Consider the following 27610-nt stretch of genomic DNA (forward strand, 5'->3'; position numbering starts at 1 on the left):
TAAGTTGGTCTACTTTACCTTGATTTGGAACTTTCAAATTTTATTCTTTTTTCCACTGAAAAGTATCTATAATTCAACAAGGAAATAATTATCAATGATAATTGTAATAATTATCCATATAAATGAATTCATTGTAATTTGGTGCATGACAAAAACTTTATCATTTCGTACTAGGTGTTATGCCCGTTCTTCGCACAAATCACTATGCATCTGCTCCGAATCCGAAATTTTCTTTTATATGTTGCATCTTGGGGGCGATCCGTTGAGGGGGCGCACCGGGCGCCACCCGGGAGCCCGGTGGCCTATCCGCCCCTGCTCGAAAACTATGAATGAGACACTAACATCTGTCATTTTCTACTACTTTTACATATCCCAGTAAACGCCCCTATGATAATCTGGTTCCAACTTGATAAAACAACGATTCTGGCCCAAAGCCGATGGGGGTTGTGTTTGGAAGTCAACACCTTTGGGAGTATCACCATCCATCGCAGCGACAGCGAAAACTATGGATTTGACACTAATGTCGGTAATTTTCCATTATTTTTACGTCTCGCAGTTCTCCACCGCCGGTGACTTCCGGCCCGCATACAATGGTGGTTGAATTTTAAAATCATCGCTAATGAAAGTATCACTATTGATCTCAGCGACCGCGAAAATTATGGATTTGACACTAATATCGGTCTTGTGGATTATTTTTACATGTCTCGTGAAACCCTTTATAATGCCCCCGTTCCTTAGCTGATGGGGGCTAAAAGTGAAAGTAAACACGGTCTTGAGTTTCACCATTGAGCTCAGCGACCCCGAAAAGTATGGATTTGACATTAATGTCGGTAATTTTCGATTACACTAGTTAACAAATTTAAACTTTTTGTTTGTAACATGAGAAAAATCACCTGATCTTACAAGAACTTTTTGCGCTGAATTCGAATATGCACTCGGTTTCTCTCCATCACGTACAGTTTTCCCGTAACAGAGGGATTTTCGGGAAATTCCCTCAAAAATTTCCCTTTTTCAGATATTTTATTCCCCTAGCTCCTGTCCCCTTACATATAGTAACATAGAAATTATACCTAAGTATACCTTGATTTATATTTAATAAACCCTAAAAGTTTCGTAAAAATCGCTTTGTTCTTTCTAGAGAAATAAATATATTTGTATGTATACTGTGTGCACTGTTTATTGCACCTGATAGTAATGCTTTCAGATCTCCTGAGTTAGGGTAAAAACGATTTGCTTTATTACTACAAACACAGACATAAAAATGAATATTTACAATAGTCAACAACACACTTGTATTGCTCTCTGTAAATTAGAAACGTGTATAAAAATAGAATGTACTTCCAACGTATATTTTTCTTAAACGTACAGTATATGTATATCTTAATACATATATATACAATTCTCCAAGTTTTTTCCTTTTGTTCATGAAATGGTTATCAATATTTGTTATCAAATGTAACAGAATGCAAAAGAAAGAAAGAATGGAATACAGACTCATTGTTGACAACAATGAACTAATGCAGTCTGAATTTTCCACTACGGTATCGTTTCCCCCCTCCCCACGCGCATTTCTTTCTTTCTTGTGTTCTTGACACCTGGTGAGGGAGTTTTGTACATTTTTATATTGACGTGTGGTTTAACACTACTTCACTTTCAAAGTTGTCTTTGCTGCTAAGAGTGCTTTCATGTTTGATCTTAACGGCATTATACCCAACTAAGACCAGAAGTTTAGTTTGTGATCAGTACAATGGCGTCAAGAGGACGGCGTTCGTGTGTTAACTCACCAAATAGTTTTTGTTATTTGTGTGGCCAGTTTGTAGTTAAAGGACAGTGTAGATCCATTACGCCATCGGTGAATCTAGCATATTATATATATTTCGGATGTCGTGTGGGAGATCAGGACAAAACTTGGGCACCCAACATAATTTGTGCGTCGTGCTACGTCACTTTACTTGCATGGGCCAAAGGGAAACGGAGGTTCATGAAATTTGCTGTACCAATGGTGTGGAGAGAACCCACCAACCATCTGGATGATTGTTATTTTTGTCTCACAGTAGTTAAGGGACATTCTAAAAAAAGCAAATACACAATAAGTTATCCCAACGTTAAATCCGCAATTAGACCTATTCCGCACGGGGATGAACTTCCACTTCCCGAGCCCCCTACCAACTGGGAAGAGATATGACCAAAAGACTCTGATGATGATCATGACCTTGATGAACCATCGACATCAACATGTACATCCAAGGATCCAACGTTCATCCCTGACTGTGTTCGCGAGCCACATTTCATCCGGCAATGTGAACTTAATGACCTAGTCCGTGATTTGCACCTGACAAAACAAGAGGCGGAACTTCTGGGATCAAGGCTCCAGCAGTGGAACTTATTGGATGCAGAAACGAACATATCAGTGTACAGGAAAAGGCATGTTCAATTTTCAAGCTATTTCTCAATGCAAGATAATGTGTGCGTATGTACGGATATAAATGGGTTGATGGCGGAGCTGGGAATTCCTTACGTTCCAGAAGAATGGAGGTTATTTATCGACGCGTCAAAGGTCAGCCTTAAAGCTGTCCTTTTACATAATGGAAATAAAAAACCTTCTATACCACTTGCGCACTCAGTGAAGAGTAAGGAATCCTATGACACCATGTCAACTTTGCTAAATCTTATAAATTACAAGGACCATTGTTGGCAAATATGTTGTGATCTCAAGGTAGTTGGTATTTTATTAGGACTGCAGTGCGGTTACACGAAGTACCAATGTTTTTTATGTTTATGGGATAGCCGAGCTGATGACAAACATTATGAAGTGAAGGAATGGGAAACTAGAGTGAATTACGTACCTGGAGAATGCAACGTCAAATACGCTCCTTTGGTAGATCCTAATAAGATATTACTACCGCCACTTCATATCAAGTTAGGACTTATGAAAAACTTTGTCAAAGCCATGGACACATCTGGTGAAGGTTTCAAGTATTTGCGAGATAAGTTCCCTAACCTGAGTGATGCTAAGATTTCAGCGGGAGTGTTTATTGGTCCCCAAATTAGGAAATTAATGCTTGATGATAGCTTTGACAGCAAGTTAAAGTGCTTAGCTAGCTGCCTGGACAGCATTTAAGTGTGTTGTGCGCAACTTTCTGGGCAATAACAAAGCTGAGAGTTACACAGAAATCGTACAGGACATGGTACAGAAATACAAAGAGTTGGGTTGTAGGATGTCTTTAAAAATCCACTTTTTGCACTCCCACCTCAGCTTCTTTCCTGCTAACCTAGGTGCTCTCAGCGACGAACAGGGGGAAAGATTCCACCAAGATATAATGGCAATGGAGAAAAGGTACCAGGGACGATGGGATCCTTCAATAATGGGGGACTATTGTTGGGGTCTTGTTAGAGAATGCAACATTTCTTACAAAAGAAGGAAGTAGTGTACGTTTTTGTAACCCAATGGAAGTTTCATATATTGTGATAGTTTTGATTGTCTTTTCATGACCTTTTGGTGCATTTGTATTATTGTTTATTGTAAATTGTCACACTTGTAAATTATATTGTATTATATTTTATATATGTGTTTGTGGTAATAAAGCAAAACGTTTTACCTCAACTTAAGAGATCTGAAAGCATTACTATAAGGTGCAATAAACAGTACACACAGTATACATACAAACATATTTATTTCTCTAGAAAGAATAAAGCGATTATTACGAAAGTTGGAGGGTTTTTTAAATATGAATCAAGGTATACTTAGGTATAATTTCTATGTTAGTATATGCAAGGGGACAAGATCTTGGGGTGTAAAATAAACGAAAAGGGAAATTATTGAGGGATTTTCCCGAAAATCCCTCTGTTACGGGAAAATCGTACGTGATGGAGAAAAACCGAGTGCATATTCGAATTCAGCGCAAAAAGTTCCTTTAAGAACAGGTATTTCCTTTTATGTAACAAAACCTTTGTTAACTAGTGTTATTTTTACATGTCTCGGAATTCCCCCCTCTGGCGACCCGAGGCCCGCATATAATGGTAGATGAATTTGAAAGTCATCGCTAATAGTAATATCACCATTGATCTCAGTGACCACGAAAACTATGGATTTGAGACTAATATCGGTCATTTTGGATTACTTTTACGTTTCGGTATCCCTCCCCCCGATGACCCCTGGCCCGCAGCAGAATAGGGTGAATTTGGAAGTTAATGTGATCGGAGCTTCACCATTGATCTCAGCGACCGCGAAAACTATGAAATCGACACTAATATCGGTCATTTTCTACTACTTTTACATGTCCCGGTAAACTCCCCCTTGAGACCCCCCCTGGTTCGAATTTTGTCAAAAACGCTTCGCCCTGGACCAAGGTATCCGTGACCAAAATTTGTTAACTCTCAGTCAAATTGTCTGGTCCCTAGGCCGGTCCCCGTAAACGTCCCCCTGAGGCTCCCTAGTTCGATTTTTTTAAATAAAAAAAAAACTCTTCGTCCTGATCTGGGGACTAAACCAAGCTACACAAACAAACTCTTTATTTTATTTATATTAGAATGGTCAGATCCAACGTTATTGTAATAGAGCGGTGCTTGAGCGATTGATCGTAGAAATTCGAACTCAGATTAGTGATAATATCATAGCCTTGTTTTATTACAAGTTTAAACTCTTTAGTCAGTAGAGAAGAGAGCGTGAATCATAGGTCTGTTGATGACAGTGGGTTTTGGTGGGTCTGTGGGCCACAGTGGGTGAGAGTAGTTCATGGTGGGTGGTGGGTCAAAGTGGGTCACGGTGGGTCGTGGGTCACGATGAGTGTTGGGTCAGTTGGTCGTGGCTAAAGTTTTCATTGCCCCACGCCATCTCTGAACTACAGTGTTGAAAATTAATCTGTGAAAATAAATTGCAATTGATCAATCAATTGAAAGTAATTGCTGTGGAAATCAATTGCGATTAAATTAATTGCCAATTAATTTCAATTGCAATTGAATGACAAATTCAATTGCAATAAGTTTTTACTTATTATATATGATTTATGATATATGATATAAAGTTATATATAATAACTTTATATAATAATATTATATATAATTTCTTAATGACGATGTGATATACAAGGTGCCGAGTAGTGACTTATAGTGTACGCAGGAGTGTTTTGAAAATCAGAAACGGGCAAAGTCTGGAATACGCGTTCAGTATTTTGATGGTGATGAGTTCGTCACGCTTTTTCTACCAAATCGGAGTAATCACAATGTGACGATGAGAATGGTGGTATGGAAATGAGAGGAGTATAGAGACACACACAAGCTACTATGTATGCGGGAATATTAAAAATTAAATTAAACAAGGGGAATAATAACATTATCGAACTTGGAGCAGTTGTAGAATAGGTTCTTAAGGGTCAGAACCTAATCCAACGAATTTCGTCTCTTTCAGAGACTGATCAGTACCATATTACTTTTTGTGCATACGTATCTACGACTTTTATCTATCTACATACATACAAAACACACACACACACACACACACACATATATATATATATATATATATATATATATATATATATATATATATATATGGTAGTGTAGATGTTAGTGTATCTTTAATATGTTAATTAATAATAAGTAAAGTTAAATTCAGAACTTTCATTCGTTAAGGAATTACTTTAATTTCAAGCATATATAATAGCCAAACTATATTTTGGATTTTAAATACAAGTTTTAAACATATTCTTAACCTCCATCGATCAATCTTGAGAAATTCACAAGTAAGCTTCTTCTGAATTTCCGTTACATTTCATAAAATGTTTTTTTATCTTAAAAGAATCGAAATTAAAACTATTTGTGTGGTCACATACAGAACAAAATTACAAAAGTTTACAATTATTACTGGAAGTTACATCTGTCATCCATTTCGAACATTTTAAAAGGTTATAGTTTCTAATGTATTGAAATTTCATTTCTTATCAATAATATGAAACATTGGAAATAGTTGTAAATTTCCATAACTGTTCTCCAAATGGATTTGTATACAACCAAAGGTAGTTATCAAGTTTTACAAAAGAAAAAGTCGGAAATAAGCTTCTTGAAAACATATCTTATTTGTAAAAGAATACGTAATAATCTCTTTTGTTTGTTGCAATGACCTGTCCAAGTAGCTATTCAGTGTGGTACAACAACAAAAGATACTTCTTATATGTATGAACAAAATTTGGCATGGTGAGTGTAGGGGCGCTGAATTCTACTTCGTCCCGGGCGCCGAAATCTCTAGCTACGGCTCTGATCATCATTTCATTTTGTCTGCAGTCGATTTCAAGCTGATTATATCTTTCATAAGTAGCTACCTACGATGTTCTACCTAGCATTCATTAGATTTTCCTGATTTGAACTATTTTCAAAAGGATACAGCTCTTAAGAAATCTTTGAGTCAACGAATTCATCTCAATGGGCGTTTCATTATGTCTTACAAATATAAACTTATGGAAACATAGACTTCCATAAGTCCATTATATTTCTCTTAAAATTTCAGCCCAATTTGATACATGACTCCCTTCCTATTTAAAAAATCGAGTGGGATACAAGATGGCCGATTTCAATATGGCGGTGATAATACGCATACCCTCAAATACCGATAGATGTCTACTTCCTCCCGGTGTCGGTTAATGTGTTTTTGTTTATCATCCCTTTACCCGTTTTACAAATAAAATGAAATTTTCAAACTTGAAACACATTGTTACGGCTTATTCTGATCAATCAGGATTTTGGCCACTGCAGCCGTCTATACAGACGGAAGCACTTTAAATTTTGCTTACACTCGTTTCTTCATATTTCACATTTCTCTCCCAAGTTTGGTCAAGAAACTAGATTTCGATATCGACAAGTTCACTTGTAAGAGAAGAAAACTGAAATACTGGCACAGAACCTTCTTGAAAAATTGGGAAGCAAAAGGGTAAAATATGTATTTTAAAATTCATTCACTCACTATCTGCATTTTCATTTGTTATTTCTCTGAAAAACTAGCTGCTATAAGTAATGAACAGAGTGAGTGTTTTCACCAGAACATTTTGCACATGGAAGAAAACGTTACAAAGGAAAATGGGTATAACCACTAGACCAGCAGGGAGAGTGCAAGATATATATATATATATATATATATATATATATATATATATATATAGTATGGCGCTAAATTCGTTGTACAAAAACAGAGGAGTAATTCCTGAGAGCAAAACAAACAAAAAAGTTCTTATAAACATAGACACCCCATCGTTTACGTGTTATAGGCTGCCGAAAACATTAAAAAATGAGGTCCATAGCTCCAAAACTATTGGACCTAGTGTATTCGGCTTAAGACTCCACTTTGGAACTAGTATGTGCTCTACCCAAAAATAAATGTTTTAGAATTCTAAGGTACTCACGCAAAATTTTTTATGGAGGTAGTTGGAGAGTACTTTATATCATAGGCCCGTAGTCAAACTCCCTCTATAAAAATTGTTGGGGAAGCACCTCAGGATTCTGAAACACGCATTTTTGGATAGGGCACATACTAGTTCATAACTGGTCTTGACCCGACCAAGGTAGGTTCCATAGTTTTGGAGCTATGAACCTTTAAAATTCATTGTTTCATGATTTCGGCAGCCTGTAACACGTAAACGATGGGGTTTTCGCCCTATGTTTATTGGAACTTTTTTGTTTGTTTTACTCTCAAGAATCACTCCTCTGCTTTGGTACAACGAATTTAGCGCCGTACTATATATATATATATAAAGATAGATTCTACACACCTTGGCGCAAGTTAGTTGTAAACCTGGGGCCCCACAAAATGTTTCCAATCGGGCCCCGCACCACCTAAGGCCGGCCCTGACCACAGATATTCAATTATGTTGAGATCTGGGGATTGGGCGGACCAGGGGAGGTGTTGAACTTCATCCCAATGTTCCTCAAACCACGCTGCAACAACGCCAGCTCTGTGAATGGGTGCATTATCATCCTGGAAGAGGGCGTCATTGTCCGGGAACAACATCCGGACCATAGGATGCAAGTGGTCTCCTACAATTGCGACATAATCATTGGCAGTGATTCGTTCGCTATGTGTGACCACAGGACCCAATGAAAACAATGATATGTCGGCCCACAGCATCACCAAGCCGCCGCCATATTTCACAGTTGGGCGGAGACACTGCAGTTCATAACCTTCTTTGGGCGTTCTCCACACATAAACACGGCCCGTGGTTGGGAATAGGGTGAAGGATGACTCATCCGACCATATCACACGTTTCCAGTCCTCAAAGGTCAAAGTTGTATGGTCGCGGCACCATTTGCGGCGTGCGAAAGCGTTATGGTTCCTGGTGAGCGGTTTGGCCCGTGCAACACGACCCCGTAAGTTCATGTCATGTAATTCGCGGCGGACTGTGATTGTCGAAACAGGGTGTGGGGGAGGTGCTGATTAAATTCCTCCGTCACTTGCTCCGCAGTGGCACGACGGTTCTGCGTGACAATGCGCTTTAATACCCGGCGTGGCCTGTCACTCATGATTTTCTTCCGCCCACTGTTTCGCTTCCCCGATGTGGTTTTCCCGTGTGTTGTGTAGGCAGTCATCACCTTCGACACTGTCCCACGCGACACACTTAACACAGTAGCCACTGCCGTCACACTCACTCCACATAACCGCGCACCAACAATTTGCCCTCTGAAAATCTGAGAGGTTTCCCATTTTACACTACCTCCGTCTGCTGCAGCCACTGGACACTGCTGTTCCACTGCGCCTGACGTAGTATGGAGATAGACCTAACACACTACCACCAGCGTTCCGGCGCTGCGGGCGCCACGTCACCACTGCCAACCCATACATCTGACGTGTTGCCAACTACAGGTGTTTCCATTTTTCTGATCCCCACCTGTATATATCTGTTAAAAAAATTAAACTTTCATTATTAAAAATTAAACTTACAGATAAAAAATTATATCTGTACTTTCATTTATGTTCGATAGTTTCTGAAAACTACAGTGGGTTTTAAGCTTTGGTCAGTGTTTCTTTTGTTAAAATACTCAATCCAAAGCCATGGATAGTCTTGCTAAGGTAAGAAGTATCCAAACCACATCTATTTTATGCGCTGTAACGTAGCTTGCCTAGTAGATGCTGCAGATGTGAGTGGAAAACGAGCCCGAGGTCAACCAAAGAAGAAGTGGGAAGAGTATGTTAAAGAAGATGTGCAGTGTGTTGTCACAGCTGATATGACACAAGATAGAAACAGATGGAGAGAAGCGATCCGAAAAGCCGACCCCAGCTAACTGGGAATATGCTTTAGAAGAAGTTGTACCTTATACAGCTTAAATGTATTAGACTATCTGAAATGCAGTTATTTACATGTGTATAGAGATATTGACGCCTATGTATATAATTAAGCTACACGGAGAAATTATAATATTACCCAGCATCTCCACCATTTCAACTTCGCTGCATCGGTGCCTGAAATCTGGGGATGAAATGCTTACTGATGGAGATAGGTTGCTTTCGTCCATTATCCGAAATGGACAGAAATTAACCAAGTTTACTGTATGTGTAGCAAGAGGTTATTTCAGATGATCAACATCAAATAAGTTTAAATAATTACTGTATTCTGATTTAATTAAGTTAAGTGTAAAGTGTGATGTTTAGCGTTAGATATGGCATGACACTCTCAGATTAAGTACTTATAAACTTCTGAGAATTTAAACATAGGCCACAACGTAGCCGATGACATACCTGGATCTGCCTGTTGTCTGGAACATGGATGATGACTGGAAACTGGATAATCGTTGACTCTTCGACTGTTGTCCAGCTGTCAACCAACAGCTGGAGACCGTCTGGTCTCGAACCTGAGACTGAGGTTTCCCACACCTCGCTCACCTCTTCTCTCTAGACTGTTAACGCTTGAGTACCTCTACTCAACTTCCCTCCCAATACCACAAGGATTTGGTTTTTATGCCTTCTTCCAGACGATGGAATGTGTCTCCTCAACTCTGGAGTGACGTCAAATGTCTTAGCTGTTGGAAAACTTTCGTTTCTCCATTGTTGTGCCATGTCCAAAATTCTCAGACAGTTTATTTCTGCCAATCTGCATATTATGTCATATCCGAAATTATGTATTCTGTGAACAAGCTGAATACACAAATATCTTACATCATTTTAAAACTTAAAGCTTACAAGCTCTTTTCTTAATTCTTGTCTTTTCAACATAATGCAAACACTGTGTCAAGACGACATCACATAAACAATAACAACATCGTGTGTAATCTCTTACTCCATGTTAATGTTTACCTTTTCTCTGATTCTTTATGAAACAAAACTTGACTTTATTACAATACGATTTTGAATCTGATTAATCTTAAATAATAAACAATAAAACGATAATGATAATAATTGATTATCGGATACATCTACAATATATATATATATATATATATATATATATATATATATATATATATATATGCAAGTCACATTTCCCTATGGAAATAGTGTCCTCATGCCTTATAGGCAGGGCCGTGCCGGGGGGGCCGAACGGGGCGAAGGCCCCGGGCGCCGAAGTAATTCGGCGAAAAATTCGGGATAAAGAGGGAGAAAAAGATACGAAAAATTGCTTAGAATATATGTATGGGGGCGCCGTCGTGTACTCTCGCCCCGGGCGCTGATTTTCCACGGCACGGCTCTGCTTATAAGCTCCTCTTTTGTAAACGAACTATCAAATACTTGTAAATGTCAAATACCTGTAAAAATGTGATTACTCCGCTTTCACAAATGTTTTCAGAATTTATTATTTCGTATAATCTCTTTATGCGTATAATCAATATTAACCCTAACAAATAATAGGCAAGTCTTTCTGTAGAGTTGAAATATAGACCCTATTAAAGCTACCTGTAATAAAGATACAATCCCTTTCAAAATCATCATCTAACTTGAAATTCTTTTTCTGTTAGCAATTTTTCATATCTGATTGCTGTGTTTTCACATAGATTTGCTTCATAACTCAGTGGGAACATTGAGAGTCGCGAAAGTGAAGGGAAGCGAATACTAGACAGGAATAGTGTGCTGAAGACGCAATCGAACGATCCATTTAATGTAGTTTGTAATATTTAATTCTCACAGGGTGTATGCGGTATCTAGGGCTTCTTTCATGAAAAGTTATAAGGTAGTAACTCTTACACTTCTGTTATTTCTACTTTTAATTAAAGGTCTCAGGTCTCCATAAAATATGCTCTTTATACATTAGTTTTTCATAGTGACAGATAGGCCTCTCAAATTTTGCAAATATTGTTCATTCCAAAACTTATTTTTCTATTAGACTTATTTGTTAATATGTGTATACTTTTGGTGCAGTTCAAAAATATGGGAACACTTCGAAGATTTATGAGTCAAATCTGCTGAGTCACAGACAGAGACTAACATCTAAGGAATTTACTTACACGTATAGCGTCGCACTCTAACTAAAGCAATTTGTGATTTGCGTAAATGTCATTACAATGAAAGTTATCGCATGGCATATATTTATACACAATATAAACATCTCATCTTATATAGTTTGTACTTTCCATAGTATTTTAAAGTTACATTCACTGTAAATAACACATCTTTCTGCACCTTCTTTATCCTGATCCTATTGCTACTTGCCTGCCTTAGTTCGCTATGCAATTCCAAGTTATTTTGTGATCACAGTGGTTAAAAACAGCACTACGCTGGTGCCTTCAGGACTCTAACCCTAGGTGTTTCTGGTCTCCTGTAGGCCTTTGAAGCATCTCCTATTGTGTGGATACCCAGGAAAGTCGTCATTGGGTTAGTCATTTTTTAACTTTTTTTTTTTTTTTTTTTTGTATAACAGATTATGAATATATTCACCATCTCTATGCAACTTTCTTGTTAATCTGCAGATGGAAGACATGAAGTGACAAAATATTCTAGATGTGCTGATCGAGTGCAGCCTCTGAAATCGTTAGCACAAGTGTGACAGGAAAACAGCACACTTATTCATGCCCGCATATTCATAAAATAAACGATATTTTTATATCTTTAATAATCGCAAAATCATCCGTTTTCAATCTAGAAAATCTCCAGGTAACTTTTACTCATTAGCTTGCTTTCTGTTTGGATCAGCACTTTGAATTCTGTGTTCTTTCGTTATAAATATTCCATGTTCTACCAGGATGAGGTGCTACACGATAGCGCAGATCAAAAACTAATCTGACAAATTGTTTATTATAGATTTGTGTTCACTATGTAGTGTGGAATCCAATACTTTGAACTTGTGTAATCAAAGTTTGTACTTACCACTTTTGGACACGACCTTAATTTTGGAAGTTGTCAAAATTAAAATTTGGTAATTGTTCTCTAGGATTACGATATATACTTTCTGATGTGGGTTTTGCAGCTTGTCTATTTTATGTATAAAAAATTATTAACAACATACGTAAACAACACATTTTACTAATGGACAGCTTTTGTCCTAATTTATCCTCAGCATATTGTCATATGGGTAGATGGGTGGCTCATTCTCTTTCATTGAACTTGTGTACTTTGATACACGTGATCTTATTCTGTCCCTGTATTGTGTTGATGAGGCACTTTTCTGCCAGATGCCAAAACTGGACATTTTATTTGCACCAACCTGATAATAGTGCACGCAACATTTTTCTTCAAAAATTTAAACTATATCGCTACGCGTTATATCTTGTATCGTTATATCTTGTTGTATCCGAATTATTATGTCCGAAACTATATAACTTTGGAGGGACATATATTCCGCCCGATGTCTGGTAGACACTTTTTCCTTCTTCCCAGATCCCCTACAAGATGCTACCTCCGTTTTCCCCATTATTTAAGTAACTGGTATGCATGGGCGTCTCTGGCGGGGGGGGGGACGAGGGGGACGCGTCCCCTCCAATATTTTGGAGTACAAAATATTCAATATCTTTTTTCTAATTTAATTTACTTACTAACGACAGAATAACATATAAATAATAATCATTATATTTATTTGGAATATAATATTCAGGCTACGAAACAATTATAATAGTGTTCTAATAATATACCTTAGGGGTCCGTGAAGGTAAGCAGAAAGGCAACAAATGGAATCGAAGATAATAAACAAGTTAGGGTAGGTAGTACCATTTAAATCACTTTCTTTGATGTCCCCCCCCCAAAAAAATTTTACATGCCAGAGACGCCAGTGCTGGTATGTTCTGGGTATGTTGACGCCTAACTGCAACATAGGTACATTGATTTTGGTGCTCACCTTTTCGCTTGAAAGAATATAGTTCCCCCGTGATCTGCTATAAATATTATCAGGATGTAATGAGTCTTCGGAGCTAGACCACAAACTACCTCAACAAGAGGGTCAAAACCGTTATTAACCAACTTTAATGTGTATATGTTCACTCATAGCTTCGACATAGGTGCACCTATTATGTTTCTTTGAAAGTGTGTACTTTGCCGTTGGTTTTAACAAAAGGCTTTAAGCTAGATTAAGAAGCTTTTCAGCAGTTGACAGTATTAATACCGTAATTGTATACATCGTCACGCATAACTTCGACATGGGTTCACCGATTTCGATTACTTCTTTTTTGCTTGGAAGAGTACCCATTTCCGGCGTGCTCATTTAAATTTAATAGCGATTTAATGAGCGTCTTCGGAGCTAGGTCATTCTCCGAATACATCAGCGGGTGCAGTGTGAAAACCTAAATAACCGACTTCAATGATTGTATGTTCACAAACCTCTTCTATGGCTGACAATATTAATACCATAGTCGTCCGTATTCTCAAGCATAACGTCTACATGTTGAATCGCTTTTGATTATTTCTTTTTTGCTTGTAAGAGTATACTTTCCCTGTTGTCCCATATGAATTTCATAATCATTTAACAGTAGTCTTCGTAGCTAGAAGATGACTCCTCAAAGGTTGACAGTGTTAATTCCATACTTACATATATAATCAAGTATTATTCCGACAAGGAGCACCCATTTTTGTTGATTTTTGTTAATTTTGTTACCCTAGTAGAAAATCGGGTGAACTATCCAAACTTTCAGAAATAGAAGGTGCATGTCACAAATAAGGGCTGATATTTAAAAAAAAAGAAAAAGAAAAGAAAGAAAATAACAGGAAAGAAAATGTGTTGAGATTAATATATACAAGTACATACTTCGGCTATTTCCGACGTAGTCACCATGAATTTCGATACATTTCCGGAAGCGCGGTCCAAACTTCTGTATACCCTCTGAATAAAAGTTTGCATTTTTTGAGTCCAGCTAGTCCATAATTGATGTTTTGAGCACTTCATTGTCGTTGAAGCATTTCGATGTAAGCCCCTTTTTCAGTGGCTTATGATCATTTCTAAAACTTTAAAATTTTGGAAGGAACAATTCTACAAATGATTCATCGAATTACAAAACACTGTTTATTTAGAAATATGCGTCCTTTAATGTAATACACGAAAAAACATATACACTCATCAACTCTTAGGTACCAACTACAGATGTTCAATGTGTGCGCGTTGATCTCACGTCCAAACGGTAATCCATTCGTCCCATAAAATCACCAGTCTTTGTAGGTCTTATTCCACTTCTAAATACACAGTTTTGTAATGATGAATTGTTGGTCGTTTCAGAATATTAAAAACCTAATTTCACTAATAAGAATCTATCTTTCAGACGCCTACTTATGATGGCCATGTGTTTCTTTCCTTCTTACGCGGAGAAAAGTAGGTGGTTCCATTTACAGTTTACCAGCTGTTATTACTGTCCTCCGTCCTCTGACAATAGTACAACAAATATTAGCAGGCAAATAATCATTCCTTGATGGGAAAATCTGATGTGTTCCATCTTAAGGACGGAGAATCATGAATTCCTTGATTACGCATTTTTGACTTTTCCAGTCGGAGATGAAGATTCGGTGTTTTCTTGTAGTTTAATGAGAAGAAGAATACACGATCTATAACAAAATCTTCGTATTTTATAATACAGTATTAGCTTTAGTAGAAGTTACGAAATCATCAGCTCCATATTAATCAGGACATTTCTTGTTTCTATTTAGCTTAACCAATGTCATGTGCATGGGCGCCCGAAGGGGAGGGCAGGGTGAGGACCTGGCCCCCCTTTGGGTCCTGAAAATGTATACGTAATATAGCAAATCACGTATATTAAATACCAGACGTAATCTAGCAACAATGGAAATGGGCCCCTTCCTAGAAAATTAACTCCGGGCGCTTCTAGTCATGTGTGTTTACAAAATTCCTGTAAGGTATATATCTTACAGGATTTTAATCGGAGAAGATGTAAACTAGTGATGTGCTAGAATCGGACACTATAAGACTATGTATGTTCCAATATAAAGATCATGATACCACATGTAATTAATAAAGTTCTGTGTTTCTTAAGGACAGTGAGTTGTATGATGATATCACACCCCATCCATCAAGCTTGCAAATTTGTTAGAATGTTTCAATGGAATTAATGAGTTCCCTTCAGAAATATACACGCGTAAAAAAAAACTTATACGGCAATAATATAAACATCCTAATATCTTAAATTCAAGATCAACTAAAAATGCAAGAGAACTTGTTTCAGGTTTTCCTGGTAGAGCTGGAGAGCCAGGACGTCCAGGTTTAGATGGCTCTCCAGGCATTCCTGGACCGAAAGGAGAAAAAGGGCGACCAGGTATCGATGGTCTACCAGGACCTCCAGGACCACCAGGGCTGAAAGGTGACAGAGGATTCGATGGATTGAGAGGACCTGTGGTATGTTTCATTAAAAAGAAAAAATGTGTTCGTCCGTTTCCATTATTTTATAGAATTTTGTGTTAAAGTTACCAAAATACAGTTTTATTCAGTTTCTTTTACCTGTAACCTCATATTCTAGGATATGTAGTTTTCCCTCTTTAGTAAATCAATGTACAGATGACATTTTTGGTAACACTAAAAGAGTTATCTTTACATATCTTCTCGCTGAAGCCTTAAGTGATTACAATATAAACTAGAAATCAATTCCAAAAGTCAATATTCTGTTAGCTTCAATTTTATGTAACTACTTCTAAAGTGCGGTTTATCTTAACCGGTTTAAATAAAGTTTTCGTTTATGTGTCATTTGAAATTAAATGCTCATATCTTACTTACTAAGTCACAAACCATCCCCTTAGAAGCATGACAGAAACAATAATCATTTCCATTTCGTAAATATTTAAATGCTGCGTAACCATAATAAAAAAATGTTTTTAATATATATATCCAAGAAGAATTCAAGGAATGTTTATCTGATTTACTTGATGTAGGTGGATACTTTAATGACGTTATATATAGACATTCACATCTCTTTTAACACTCCATCCTTGGTCTACTGGCAAACGCGCATGCTTCTGCACTGTGGTCTCGATTTCCGGTAGAGAGGTCTTTACATTGAATTCAAACCCTAATAGTGCTGCAGATCTCACTTTAGACATTACTTTCTGTTTCATGTTCCATCGGTGCAGAAAAGAGACGTTAAACTACTCCCAATGCGGATAGAATTTGTTTAAACTGAAAATTCCAGTTCATTGACAAATCAATGAAAATATTAAACTATGTAACAGGTTATTTCTCTTTTTGTTTCATTGTTGTTATGATTATCATTTCTTCGTTTGTAAATTTTATTTTACAGAAGGTTACTTACGTTGTATTAGTAGTTTTAATTATTCCACTTATCATATCGATATCTCACCCTTTCAAACCAATGCCTTTGAATCGGAATAGAAAATAGTTCGGAATAGATAGTCCCAGTAACATTACAGTCAATCAGAATGCAAACGCTACATTACCTAGAGCAATACGGATTTTAGGAGAATGTTCTATATTCCTCCATGTGTCATTGACATTTAGTCCATGTCGATATCTGTCTACTTCGCTACCCATAATGTCCAAACGACATTCCAGTTTATGACTGTTTGGCTTAAACAGCCAGTTTTTTGGAAATTTAATCAACCTCCGTATTTAACTCTTTTCTTGGAATTACGTCTACAATAAAAAATAGTACAAAAACGGGAAAGGATAGCTTCTTCTGTTTTGTTCTCTACTCTTATCTTCGTATTCAGTTATAGAATCAATCACGTGAGTCTCTGTGCACTTCCAATTCAATGACTTATGGTTAAATTCAGTTGTGCCTAAGCAAAGTAGACTCGTCCTTCCAATGATCTTACGGAACTATATCTGAGAACGAAGGACAGAAATAACTATTTAAACTTAACTACATCATTCTATAATAAATGATAATACATCTCTCTTGTTCCGATTATCAAAGACAGTAGTAGTTGTTAAGCTCCTGTTATTATGAAGCAACGAGTATGGTAAAAACTATGATTTTCTGTTTCTTCTTTTATACTTCTCTCATGGGAATCGGTGAAAGTAGACTCTTCCAGAAATCGAGCTGAGGCAATCGTTGAAAGAAAGGGAGTCAGATGGCATGCTAAAAAAGGAGGTAGATGCAAAAATCAAGTGTTGTCCAAAATTTATTTTGTCAAAGAATATAATTCCAATAAATAGTTTTAACGAGAGTTGTGCAAGAAATGAAAATGCCATTATTACTTTAATACCAAAAATATAAAAAGGGCATGCAAAAGGACTATTACGTACTACCGCGAAATTGTGACATTTCCGTTTAATACTAAACAGTGGCCATAAACCGTAATAGCTGTTCGGACAGTGAAAGAAAATTTAATACAAAATTAATGTTATAATTCAATGTTGGTTAGTGTAAAAGTTATGTGAATTATTTATATATGCTGAAATATTTCATACATATTAGTTGGTGTCTTATACAACAAATTTGTGCATTATTTTAATGCGATTTTCAACTTTCGAAATTTTTTTATGATGATGTATAATCTTTTCATATCATGTGTTTCGTGCATGGTGTAAATACATATAAGGAATCAATACGGAATCACGATGTATTAGGAATCAGTATAATTATAAGTTAATATAATATTATTATTATTCATGTTAAGTATCAGTACACGTTACTTGGCGGACCACAAAGAAAAATATCATTATTATTTGATCAGTGATTTTCATAGCTTGGTTATACATTCTTTTTGTTCATGGAAATTTTCATCCACTGTATGAGATTTGCAAACAGAATCAAAGCCCCAAACGAGCAGAGATCCTAACTCGACCATCTTTGATTTGTACGATATGTTAGTATATTTTAGCTCTGGCGGAGATATATTTTATTAAGTTGTAAATTTCAAAGTGTGGTCCCATTCTAGATTACCAGAGAGTGTGGTTCCAGAATGATGGGAGATCAAAAATTGAAAATGCATCAAATTTTAAACGTGTGCGACTATTTCGGTCAACACTACTTCCGACCCAATTGGCCTACAGATCTGATTTAATTCTTGTTTAAAAGTGAATGAAATTACTTTTCTAATGACTTGTCACATGATTAGTTTTTGACTAAAACCTGTTCAAAGTCACTAAACAGTTCCCAATTGACCTTGAATTTTTGAAGATGTATGACTAGTTTTTCTAAAAATGATGTATATTTTATATATTACAAGTCTATGTGCTGAATATATAAGTCAATTTTTGTCACAGAGTTATTAAAGTAACCACTAGAAGCACAATTGTCACCACTGTTCATGTGATTCCTGCTACTAGTTTATTGCGAATTAAACATATGCTTATTTTCCAGTTGTATGGCAAAAACAAGTCATTTGCTGCTTGTTTCAATGTGTAACCGATTATACCAAGTGAATATTTAAACAAGATTTCTAATTAGAACTCACTTAAAACATGTCAATTATTTTTTAAAAAGACGCAATATTACTAATTGATTAGAAAAGCATTGCATTTCCGGAGTGTGAAATAACACATTGCATTAATTGTTTCTATAAGTTCACTAGTACGGGTTTCTGAAATTGAAGTAAGAAAAATTATACACATAAATACAGTTTACAAATGATATAAATACATAATAAATATTTCAGGCATCTGTACATTTCATATAATATATATCGCTACTAGCATATTGAAGTAAGCTGTTCAAATTTATTTTCAGTTGCGCGTTTAATCTTAATTAAATGTATTATTTCTGAGTTTTATTCTGTCGGAGCGAAATATGCAATTGTTTTATCTACGCAAACTAAATCAATATATAAATTAGTTAAATATGCAAAAGTTATTTCCTAATATAAAAATTAGTTGTGTTTATTCTGGTGTACAATATATAACATTTTCCGTACTTTATTATCAACAGTCAAGTTGTGAATTTAGTGTGTAAGATTTATCTCACGTTGAATGTAATCTATCACACTAGTAACAATTTAACATAAATTGTGCAACATCCTGTAGTTTCATTTCTCAAGTGGTTTTCTTTCTTCTCTAGTCATTCTTTTGTCAATAGCTTACAAAACATTGCAACCAGACTTTCTATATGCAGAGTCTTTCTCCCATAACTTTCTCCCATACCTTTTTCATAGCATTCTCAAATTTAGTTGAATGTTTTCGTTAATGCCTTTTCTGTACTGAAGATTGTTCACCTAATAATTTAACGTTACCACGCAACTTAAAAAGTGTTTCGATAAAAAGGAAAATTAAACTGAATACACAAAATACCATGTCCAGATCACTCATATTGCTTAAGTTTATTTCCTATTGATATCGCATACTCTTATTTCTTAGTAAATTATTTTTTGGTGCTGCAAATTGAATCACTTCGGTCACGATTTTTACCCACATCATAGAACTCTGCTTCTTGCTATTGAGATTCGATCGCACTCAGACAAACCTAGCACCACGACAGACCCGATGGCCCAGAAGTAACCATATTAGCTTTAATGAGTTCCACTAATCGTACTAGAACATTTACGTGTTTCATTCCCAATGTGACATTTCTTAATCAAGTATGATCTTCTGACTATTTCAAACATAATTTCATGTTTATTCATCTTCCCAAACTGAAAAATATGCAGTAGCTTCGAACACAGACTATGCAAAAAGATTTAATGAACTATTGTTTGGGACAAGCTTATACTCTACATAACAAGTTTTACGACGTATGTGAAGGTGGCCCCCCACTTTCAAATTTCGATTCAAAATCAAAGCGAATCATTTGTTTTTCATTTGTTATTGATTGTTTTTCCTTTGTTATTGATTGTTTTGAAGAAAAAATAGTTTGTTTCAAAAAACGTACGGACATATTCACAAAATAAAGTTGGGGGGGGATTCACACTAGCCCCTCACTTTTAAATCTCGATTCGAAACCGGAGCCAATCGTTTGTTTTTCGTTTCTTATTGATTGTATTGAAGAGAAATTCGTTTGTTTCGAAAAACGTACAGACATATTCACAAAATAAAGTTGAGGGGCAACTTCACGCTGCCCCCACTTTCAAATTTCGACTCAAAACCGACTGCAATCGTTTGTTTCTCGTTTGTTATTGATTGTTTTGAAGAAAAATCGTTCGTTTCGAAAAAGTTACGGAGATTTTCACTAAATAAAATTTTAGTCAGCCGGCCACTTTATCGGTACTTGTCAACCGATGGCATTTGCTTGTTAGCAACAGGCATCCACCGTAGAGTCATAGTACATAGGCCCCTGTAACACGCCTTGCCGGATGCCAGGCTGAATTTTGGGGGGAAAGTACCCAAAATGGCGGAAACAAAATGGCGGACTCCAAATTCTTATCCTACACAAGAACTTCCTTATTTTGCGGTGGATCTTCAATATTTTGGCACCAAACCTAGGGTTTTCGGGGGCGAGCTATTCGCTCATATCACTGGTTCCTCTTTGTAGGTTTTCAAAATGGCGGAAAACAAGATGGTGGACGCGATACATGTAAAAAAAATTATTTCTCTTTAATGTATTTTTAATATTGTCATGTGAAATATCACATTTTATACGCAGGAAGCTTGTTTCTACAAACTATTTAATTCTGAATATCTTTAAAATGCCGGAAAACAAGATGGTTGAATCGTAATGTGTATGCATAAAGAGCCGTCTTAAGTTTTATAGTCTAACATGTTTTCAAAACTTCCGATTTTCTAGATGGTACATTTCTCTTCGTTTTTATTTTATCGTAAGATTCCAAAGAATTGAATTAGACGGAGGTATCCACCGTAGAGCCATGATCCTTAGGTCCCTGTAACATACCTTGCCAGGCTGAATTTTGACGGGAACACAAATCAAAACGGCTGACAAGGCATTCGTAATATGCAGGGAAATGCCCTATTTACCAGTGTATTTTTCAATATTTTGTATTGGATTCAACTCTTAAGTTTAACTAATTTGTTACACTCTAAGAGTTTTCAAAAATGTCGAGGAACAGAATGGCATAAAATTCTACGGTTCGTTTTCCGATCGACTTTTTATAGTATTAAACGAGGTTTTGCGGTGATTCAAGAATCGAATTTAATTCCAAGTGTTTCAAAGTGGGGTGAGATATCTTCCATCCTTAAATACTTTCTCTCTCTCTTTCACGCAAACACATTCATTATATTAAACCTTATATATATATATATATATATATATATATATATATATATATATATATATATATATATATATATATATATATATATATATATATATATATATATATATATATATATATATATATATATTGAAAACTTAAACCTTCGTCATCGATGACCATTTTCGGATGAACACTTCAAACGTCTTGCTTCTTCAATGAAAGAAAAAATCGTAAAATTATGGATTAAGAGGAGACACACCGTTTTTACACACAAGGTTTTAAATCAAATTATACACTTTTGTTTGAATTTGTCATAGCAGTAACATTCTCGGATGACTCTTATACAGTTTGGTAATATCAGAACAATATTGACTAAAGTATAGAAACAAGAACAATTTTTGTAGTAATTATATGTCCACTTACCACTTCATGTTATCGCAACAGACAAGTGTCTTAGATGCAACACAATGTGAAACAAATTTCCTTGTTCCTGTTAATCCTTGCCTGTTGGATTAAGGCAACCAATACCATTGAACCCGCATGTAGGCAAGCATAGTTGTGGTGGAGTTGAACGCCTGCATTTGCAAGACGGCAGATGACACTTTTTCTTACATTCGCACGAAACCAGAACTACGCATACCTGTAGGACTGCTGATTTAGTTGTCCAGACAACCTTGAGATTAGAATCATCCTTTCTCCATCCTCCAGTTTCCTCGGGATTCTCAATATCCATGATGGCAGTATTTGCCTGCAATCATTTTTTAGCCTGATAGTTTGACCGAATGAAATGAAGTTTAAGAGCATCTTTTGTAGGTGGAAGATGTTCCAACTGTTTCTTGCCTTCTAGAGACTGTTCGTATCGAACACGTCGATACCTCCAAATGGATCGGATGCAGAGTAAAGTCTACAGACGAATTCCTCCACGACTTCCATTGATCCCTCACGTCCGGCACCTTCTAGAAGATGTGGGTATTGAGTGAATATTTTCTAGGAGCTCTTTTTTCCATGGCCGATAAAGGATGACGTCGTATCGCAGCCCGTTACTGAATGAAAACCCACCAGATTTTTCCTCACAGTCTTGTTCAGATTCGCAGAAATAGCATTGATATTGAAGAATTTCCGATCTCTGGATGTTCCTCCCGCCATCCAAACCTTCTTGGAGGATTCACCGAAGAAATGAATTAACATAACTAATACATCAGTGTCCCTGCTCATCACTATCACCTGTTCAATTTCACTATCTCGAATAGCTTCTTGTGCATGCAGTATCATTAGTGTGTCTGCTTCCTCGTGATTAGACACCAGATGCCTTAGTTCCCCTTTCAAATTTGATATAACTTTATCAGGAGAAGCACAAGTTATCAATTCGCAGCTTTCTGGCAACTGTTGACATGCTAGTTGAAGTAATTAGCTTGCAATAAAGGATGCAAAGTCGACCTTGTTGCTGTTGAGACCAACATACTGATCCCATGAAACTGGAAGTGGAGTGTTCCCATCGCCAATGATTTTTCTTATAGGTCTTTTTCTTTTATCACCTCTTTTCCTTCTAGTCTGATTCTTAATCGAGCATGCTCGGTAACTGTCAAACGTTATTGCAATTCTTTTAACCTCTGGAGATACGTATGAGAAAATTATAGCTGAATTTTTTTCTCCATAATCGTTGAATGTCTTGCAGTCTGAAGGTTTGCTAACACAATGCATCAAAGCATGACCATCTATGATTAAACAAGTACAAATATCAGAAACTGGTGTTGTGGCTGAAATGTTATTGTTAGTATGTCTGTCAAAGTCGACTTGGTGATGAAGTTCATCGATCCATCGTTCTTTGCCAAGGAAAGTGGAAGGGGTGATAGTTCATGTGAAAGGATATCCTCCAGTTGCACTTCCCGTCCTGCTTGTTGTGCACAGAATAAACGTTGTATCAGCTGTCTGTCAAACTTTATTGATTTCTTTTCATTTTGTGGAGTGGTAACAACTGCTTTGTACAGTGATGCAAATTCTGTCTCTTTATAGACGAAAAGAATGGCACTGTTTGTTTTATTAACCTCTCTGTCAAGAATGTTTTCACCAGATTTTCCCCTCGCTGTTTTGCAGACAGGAGATGTTCCTGAACTTCAGGTGATGCTATGTCATTTGTCGATAAACTAACCACCATTTGTGGATCAGTAACATTTTCTTCATCTGCACGCTCCGGAGGATGCGGAATATTCTTACACATGGAGAACATGTTAAATCTCTTAAACTGTTCAACTAGACTTTGAACATCTTCCTCATCGCGGTGTAATCTTGAGACTTGAGAGTCTTTGCGCGTTGTGATAGAATCATCAACTTCAATACCAAACATTTCCCTTGTTTCGTCCGAAATGCGAGATCTTTCAGTCCAGGTTATGCAAAACCTATCTCTTGCCGTGCCAGTTCGTGTGATACTAATTACACCCTTTACTAATTTACATAATTTGTTAATCCACTCGGTAGCTTGGTCAAACGGTACTTGATTGAAAGCATTTTGTGTCCGTTTGGCGACAAAATTGCCTTTGATGAATTCATGGTATACTTCCGGAAATGTTTGATCTAGTGTTTTCAACTGAGCCAAGTAAATTGGAGCCCATCTGGCATAATGAGTATGGTCATATATACTTAGCCATGGCACAATTTATTCTACTGCCTCAACTTGTAATTAATTATATTAATTAATATATTTAATAATTACATAGGTACTATTAATTATATAGGACAAAAACTACAACTATGTTCAGGGTCGGATTAACGCCAGAGAACTTATAGAGTCCGTCTTCTTCTGGTATAGGAGTCCCATACGAGCTACGGGTATTACTTTATTATTATTATTATTATTATTATTATTATTATTATTATTATTATTATTATTATTATTATTATTATTCAACCATCTTGTTTTCCGCCATTTTAAAGATATTCAGAATTAAATAGTTCGTAGAAACAAGCTTCCTGCGTATAAAAAGTGATATTTCACATGACAGTATTAAAAATACATTAAAGAATTTTTTTTACATGTATCGCGTCCACCATCTTGTTTCCCGCCATTTTGAAAACCTACAGAGAGGAACCAGTGGTATGAGCGAATAGCTCGCCCCCGAAAACCCTAGGTTTGGTGCCAAAATATTGAAGATCCACCGCAAAATAAGGAAGTTCTTGTGTAGGATAAGAATTTGGAGTCCGCCATTTTGTTTCCGCCATTTTGGGTACTTTCCCCCCAAAATTCAGCCTGGCATCCGGCAAGGCGTGTTACAGGGGCCTATGTACTATGACTCTACGGTGGATGCCTGTTGCTAACACGCAAATGCCATCGGTTCATTTTCTATTGACATTTCCGGGGCTTGGCCGGCTGACTATTTGGGGATGGGCAACATCACGCTGGATTCTTTAGTTTCGACTCGAAACCGAAGCCAATCGTTTCTTTTTCATTTGTTAATAATTATTTTAAAGAAAAATTCCTTTGTTTCGAAAGACTTACGGACATATTCACAAAGTAAAGTTGAGGGGCGGCAACTTCACGCCGGGCTCCCAGGTTTGAAATTTCGACTTGAAACCCAAGCCAATCGTTTCTTTTTGGTTTGTTATTGATTATTTTGAAGAAAAATTTATTTCTTCGTAAAACGTACGGACATATTCACAAAATGAAGTTGAGGGGGCCAACTTCACACTGGCCCCACTTTTAAATTTCGACTCGCAACCGATGCCAATCGTTCCGTTTTCGTTTGTTATTGATTGTTTTGAAGAAAAAATCGTTTGTTTCGAAAAAGTTATGGAGATTTTCACTCAATAAAATTTGGGTGTAAGCAGCTTCACGCTGGGCTCCCTAGTTTGAAATTTCGAATCGAAACCGAAGCCAATCGTTTTTTTTTTTTTTTGTTTTTTATTGATTGTTTTGAAGAAAAAATCGTTTGTTTCGATAAACTTACGGATATACTCATTAAATAATGTTGGAGGGGGCAACTTCACGCTACCCCCACTTTCAAATTTCGACTCGAAACCGAAGGTAATCGTTTGTTTGTCGTTTGTTATTGATTGTTTAGCAGTAGAAATCGTTTGTTTGGAAAAAGTTACGGAGATTTTCACTAAATAATATTTGGGGGTGGGCAATTTCCAGCTGGGCTCTCTAGTATGAAATTTCGACTCGAAACCGAAGCCAGTCGTTTGTTTTTCGTTTGTTATTGACTGTTTTGAAGAGAAAATCGTTTGTTTCGATAAACGTACGGACATATTCACAAAATAAAGTTGGGGTCAACTTCACACTAGCCCTCCATTTTGAAATTTCGATTGGAAACCGAAGACAATAGTTTGTTTTTCGTTTGTTATTGATTGTTTTGAAGAGAAAAAAATCGTTTGTTTCGAAAAAGTTACGGAGATTGTCACTAAATAAAATTTGGGGGTGGGCAACTCACGCTGGGCTCCCTAGTTTGAAATTTCAAATCAAAACCGATGCCAATCGTTTGGTTTTCGTTTGTTAATGAATGTTGTGAAGAAAAAAATCGTTTGTTTCGAAAAAGTTATGGAGATTTTCACTAAATAAAATTTTGGGGTGGGCAACTTCACACTCCCCCCCCACTTTCAAATTTCGACTCGAAACTGACGTCAATCGTTCGTTTTTCTTTTGTTATTGATTGTTTTGAAGAAAAATTCGTTTGTTTCGGAAAGCGTACGGACATATTCACAAAATAAATTTGGGAGGCCAACTTCACGGGGCGGTTTACCCATAAGAAATCCTCACCTGAAATTTTGCTGTACCTTTTGGTTACATATAATGGTAACCAAGAAAGTGCTGTTGTTTTTTGTGGAGATCTGTGTCCAATTGGCCCTTACACCGCGAGTTGAATGTGAATGGAGGTAAAGCGAAGGTCAGAAGCTTGTGTGGGTACGAGGGGAGGCTGGAAAGTTCATGAAATCACCAAGAAGAAATTTACCTGGACGAACCATTTTAATACACTATTCAACTTATTCCTCCCGAAGGTCAATACACTTTTCACAACTATGTTGCAACAATTTTAACCCTTGCAAATAGAAGGTCTTGTCCTCCTGTGAAAATCAGCCCTCCACCTGCGCAATGAGTGCCTCATCGGATGGAAAATGTTTGCCTTTGAGATGTTTTTGAGATGTGGGAAGATGTAATGGAAGGATTGGGCCAGATCAGTGAGTAGGGTGCGTGAAGTACACAGGTGAGGCCCAGATGCACCATTAATTGCATGGATTGATAATCCTTGTGGCAGGGTGCATTGTCTTGGAGAAACTGAACACCACTGCTCACTTTTCTCCGACGATTTTTTTTCAGAGCCTGCTTCAGCTCAATTAAATAGTTGGAATAAACCCTAGCCTAGCATTCATGGTTTCACTCTTTCTAAAATATTTGATAAGGATGCCACCGTCCTTATCCCAAAACACCGATGCAAGCATCTTCCCAGCTGATCTTTGGCTTCGGAACTTCTTAGGTCGAGGAGATCCACTGTGGCTCCACTCCACGGATTGCTGTTTAGTCTCTGGATCATAGTAGTGCAACCATGTTTCATCTTATGTTACCAGACTGCGCAAGAACTCACCAGGGTTTTGAAACTTTTGAAAAGTTTCCTGTGACATCTGCACCCATGTTCTCTTCTGGTCAGCATTCAAACATTTTGGGATCCATTTGGCACTGACCATCCGCATGCCCAAATATTCTGCTATTATGACACCCACACGCTCATGCGATATCTCCACATACACAGCAATGTTTTTGATTGATATGTGCCTATCCTCCATGATCTTATCATGCATTTTGTCGATGTTTTCCGTGGTCACTGCACTTCAAGGCCTGCATGAGCGAGGTTCATCTTCAGTCTCACGATGACCAGTCAAAACGCCTCACCCATTTCGCTACTGTTGTATATCCAGGAGCATGTTCCCCCAAAGTATACTGTAAAGTTTTATGAATTTCCATAGAGGATTTGTCTTGCAGCACAAAAACCTTGATGACACTGCGAAGCTCATTCTTCTCGAATTTCCTTAAATCCTCAGCCATATCTTCTTACAGAACCTGTAACAAAGGAAATAACAATGATAAATGATCATATACGGGATGGGAGGTTCACAATATATAACCTTTCTAATGACTACAATGATATTTTTCAATTTTTATTTCTTCTTGGTGATTTCATGAAT

At 36.8% G+C, this 27610-nt stretch overlaps 1 protein-coding gene across 1 annotated transcript in view; it reads left to right on the top strand.

Annotated features, from left to right (window-relative positions):
- The window catches only part of LOC145693356 (uncharacterized), a 1437468-nt gene that overhangs the window by 1134600 nt on the left and 275258 nt on the right, over window positions 1–27610 (top strand). The window contains exon 28 of the mRNA XM_081769283.1: window positions 15568–15737. Within this exon, the coding sequence (XP_081625409.1) occupies window positions 15568–15737 (170 nt within the window). The remainder of the gene's footprint in view (window positions 1–15567; window positions 15738–27610) is intronic.

Source organism: Thermobia domestica, chromosome 8, assembly GCF_964235325.1.
Source record: "Thermobia domestica chromosome 8, izTheDome1.hap1.1, whole genome shotgun sequence".
Lineage (NCBI taxonomy): Eukaryota > Metazoa > Arthropoda > Insecta > Zygentoma > Lepismatidae > Thermobia > Thermobia domestica.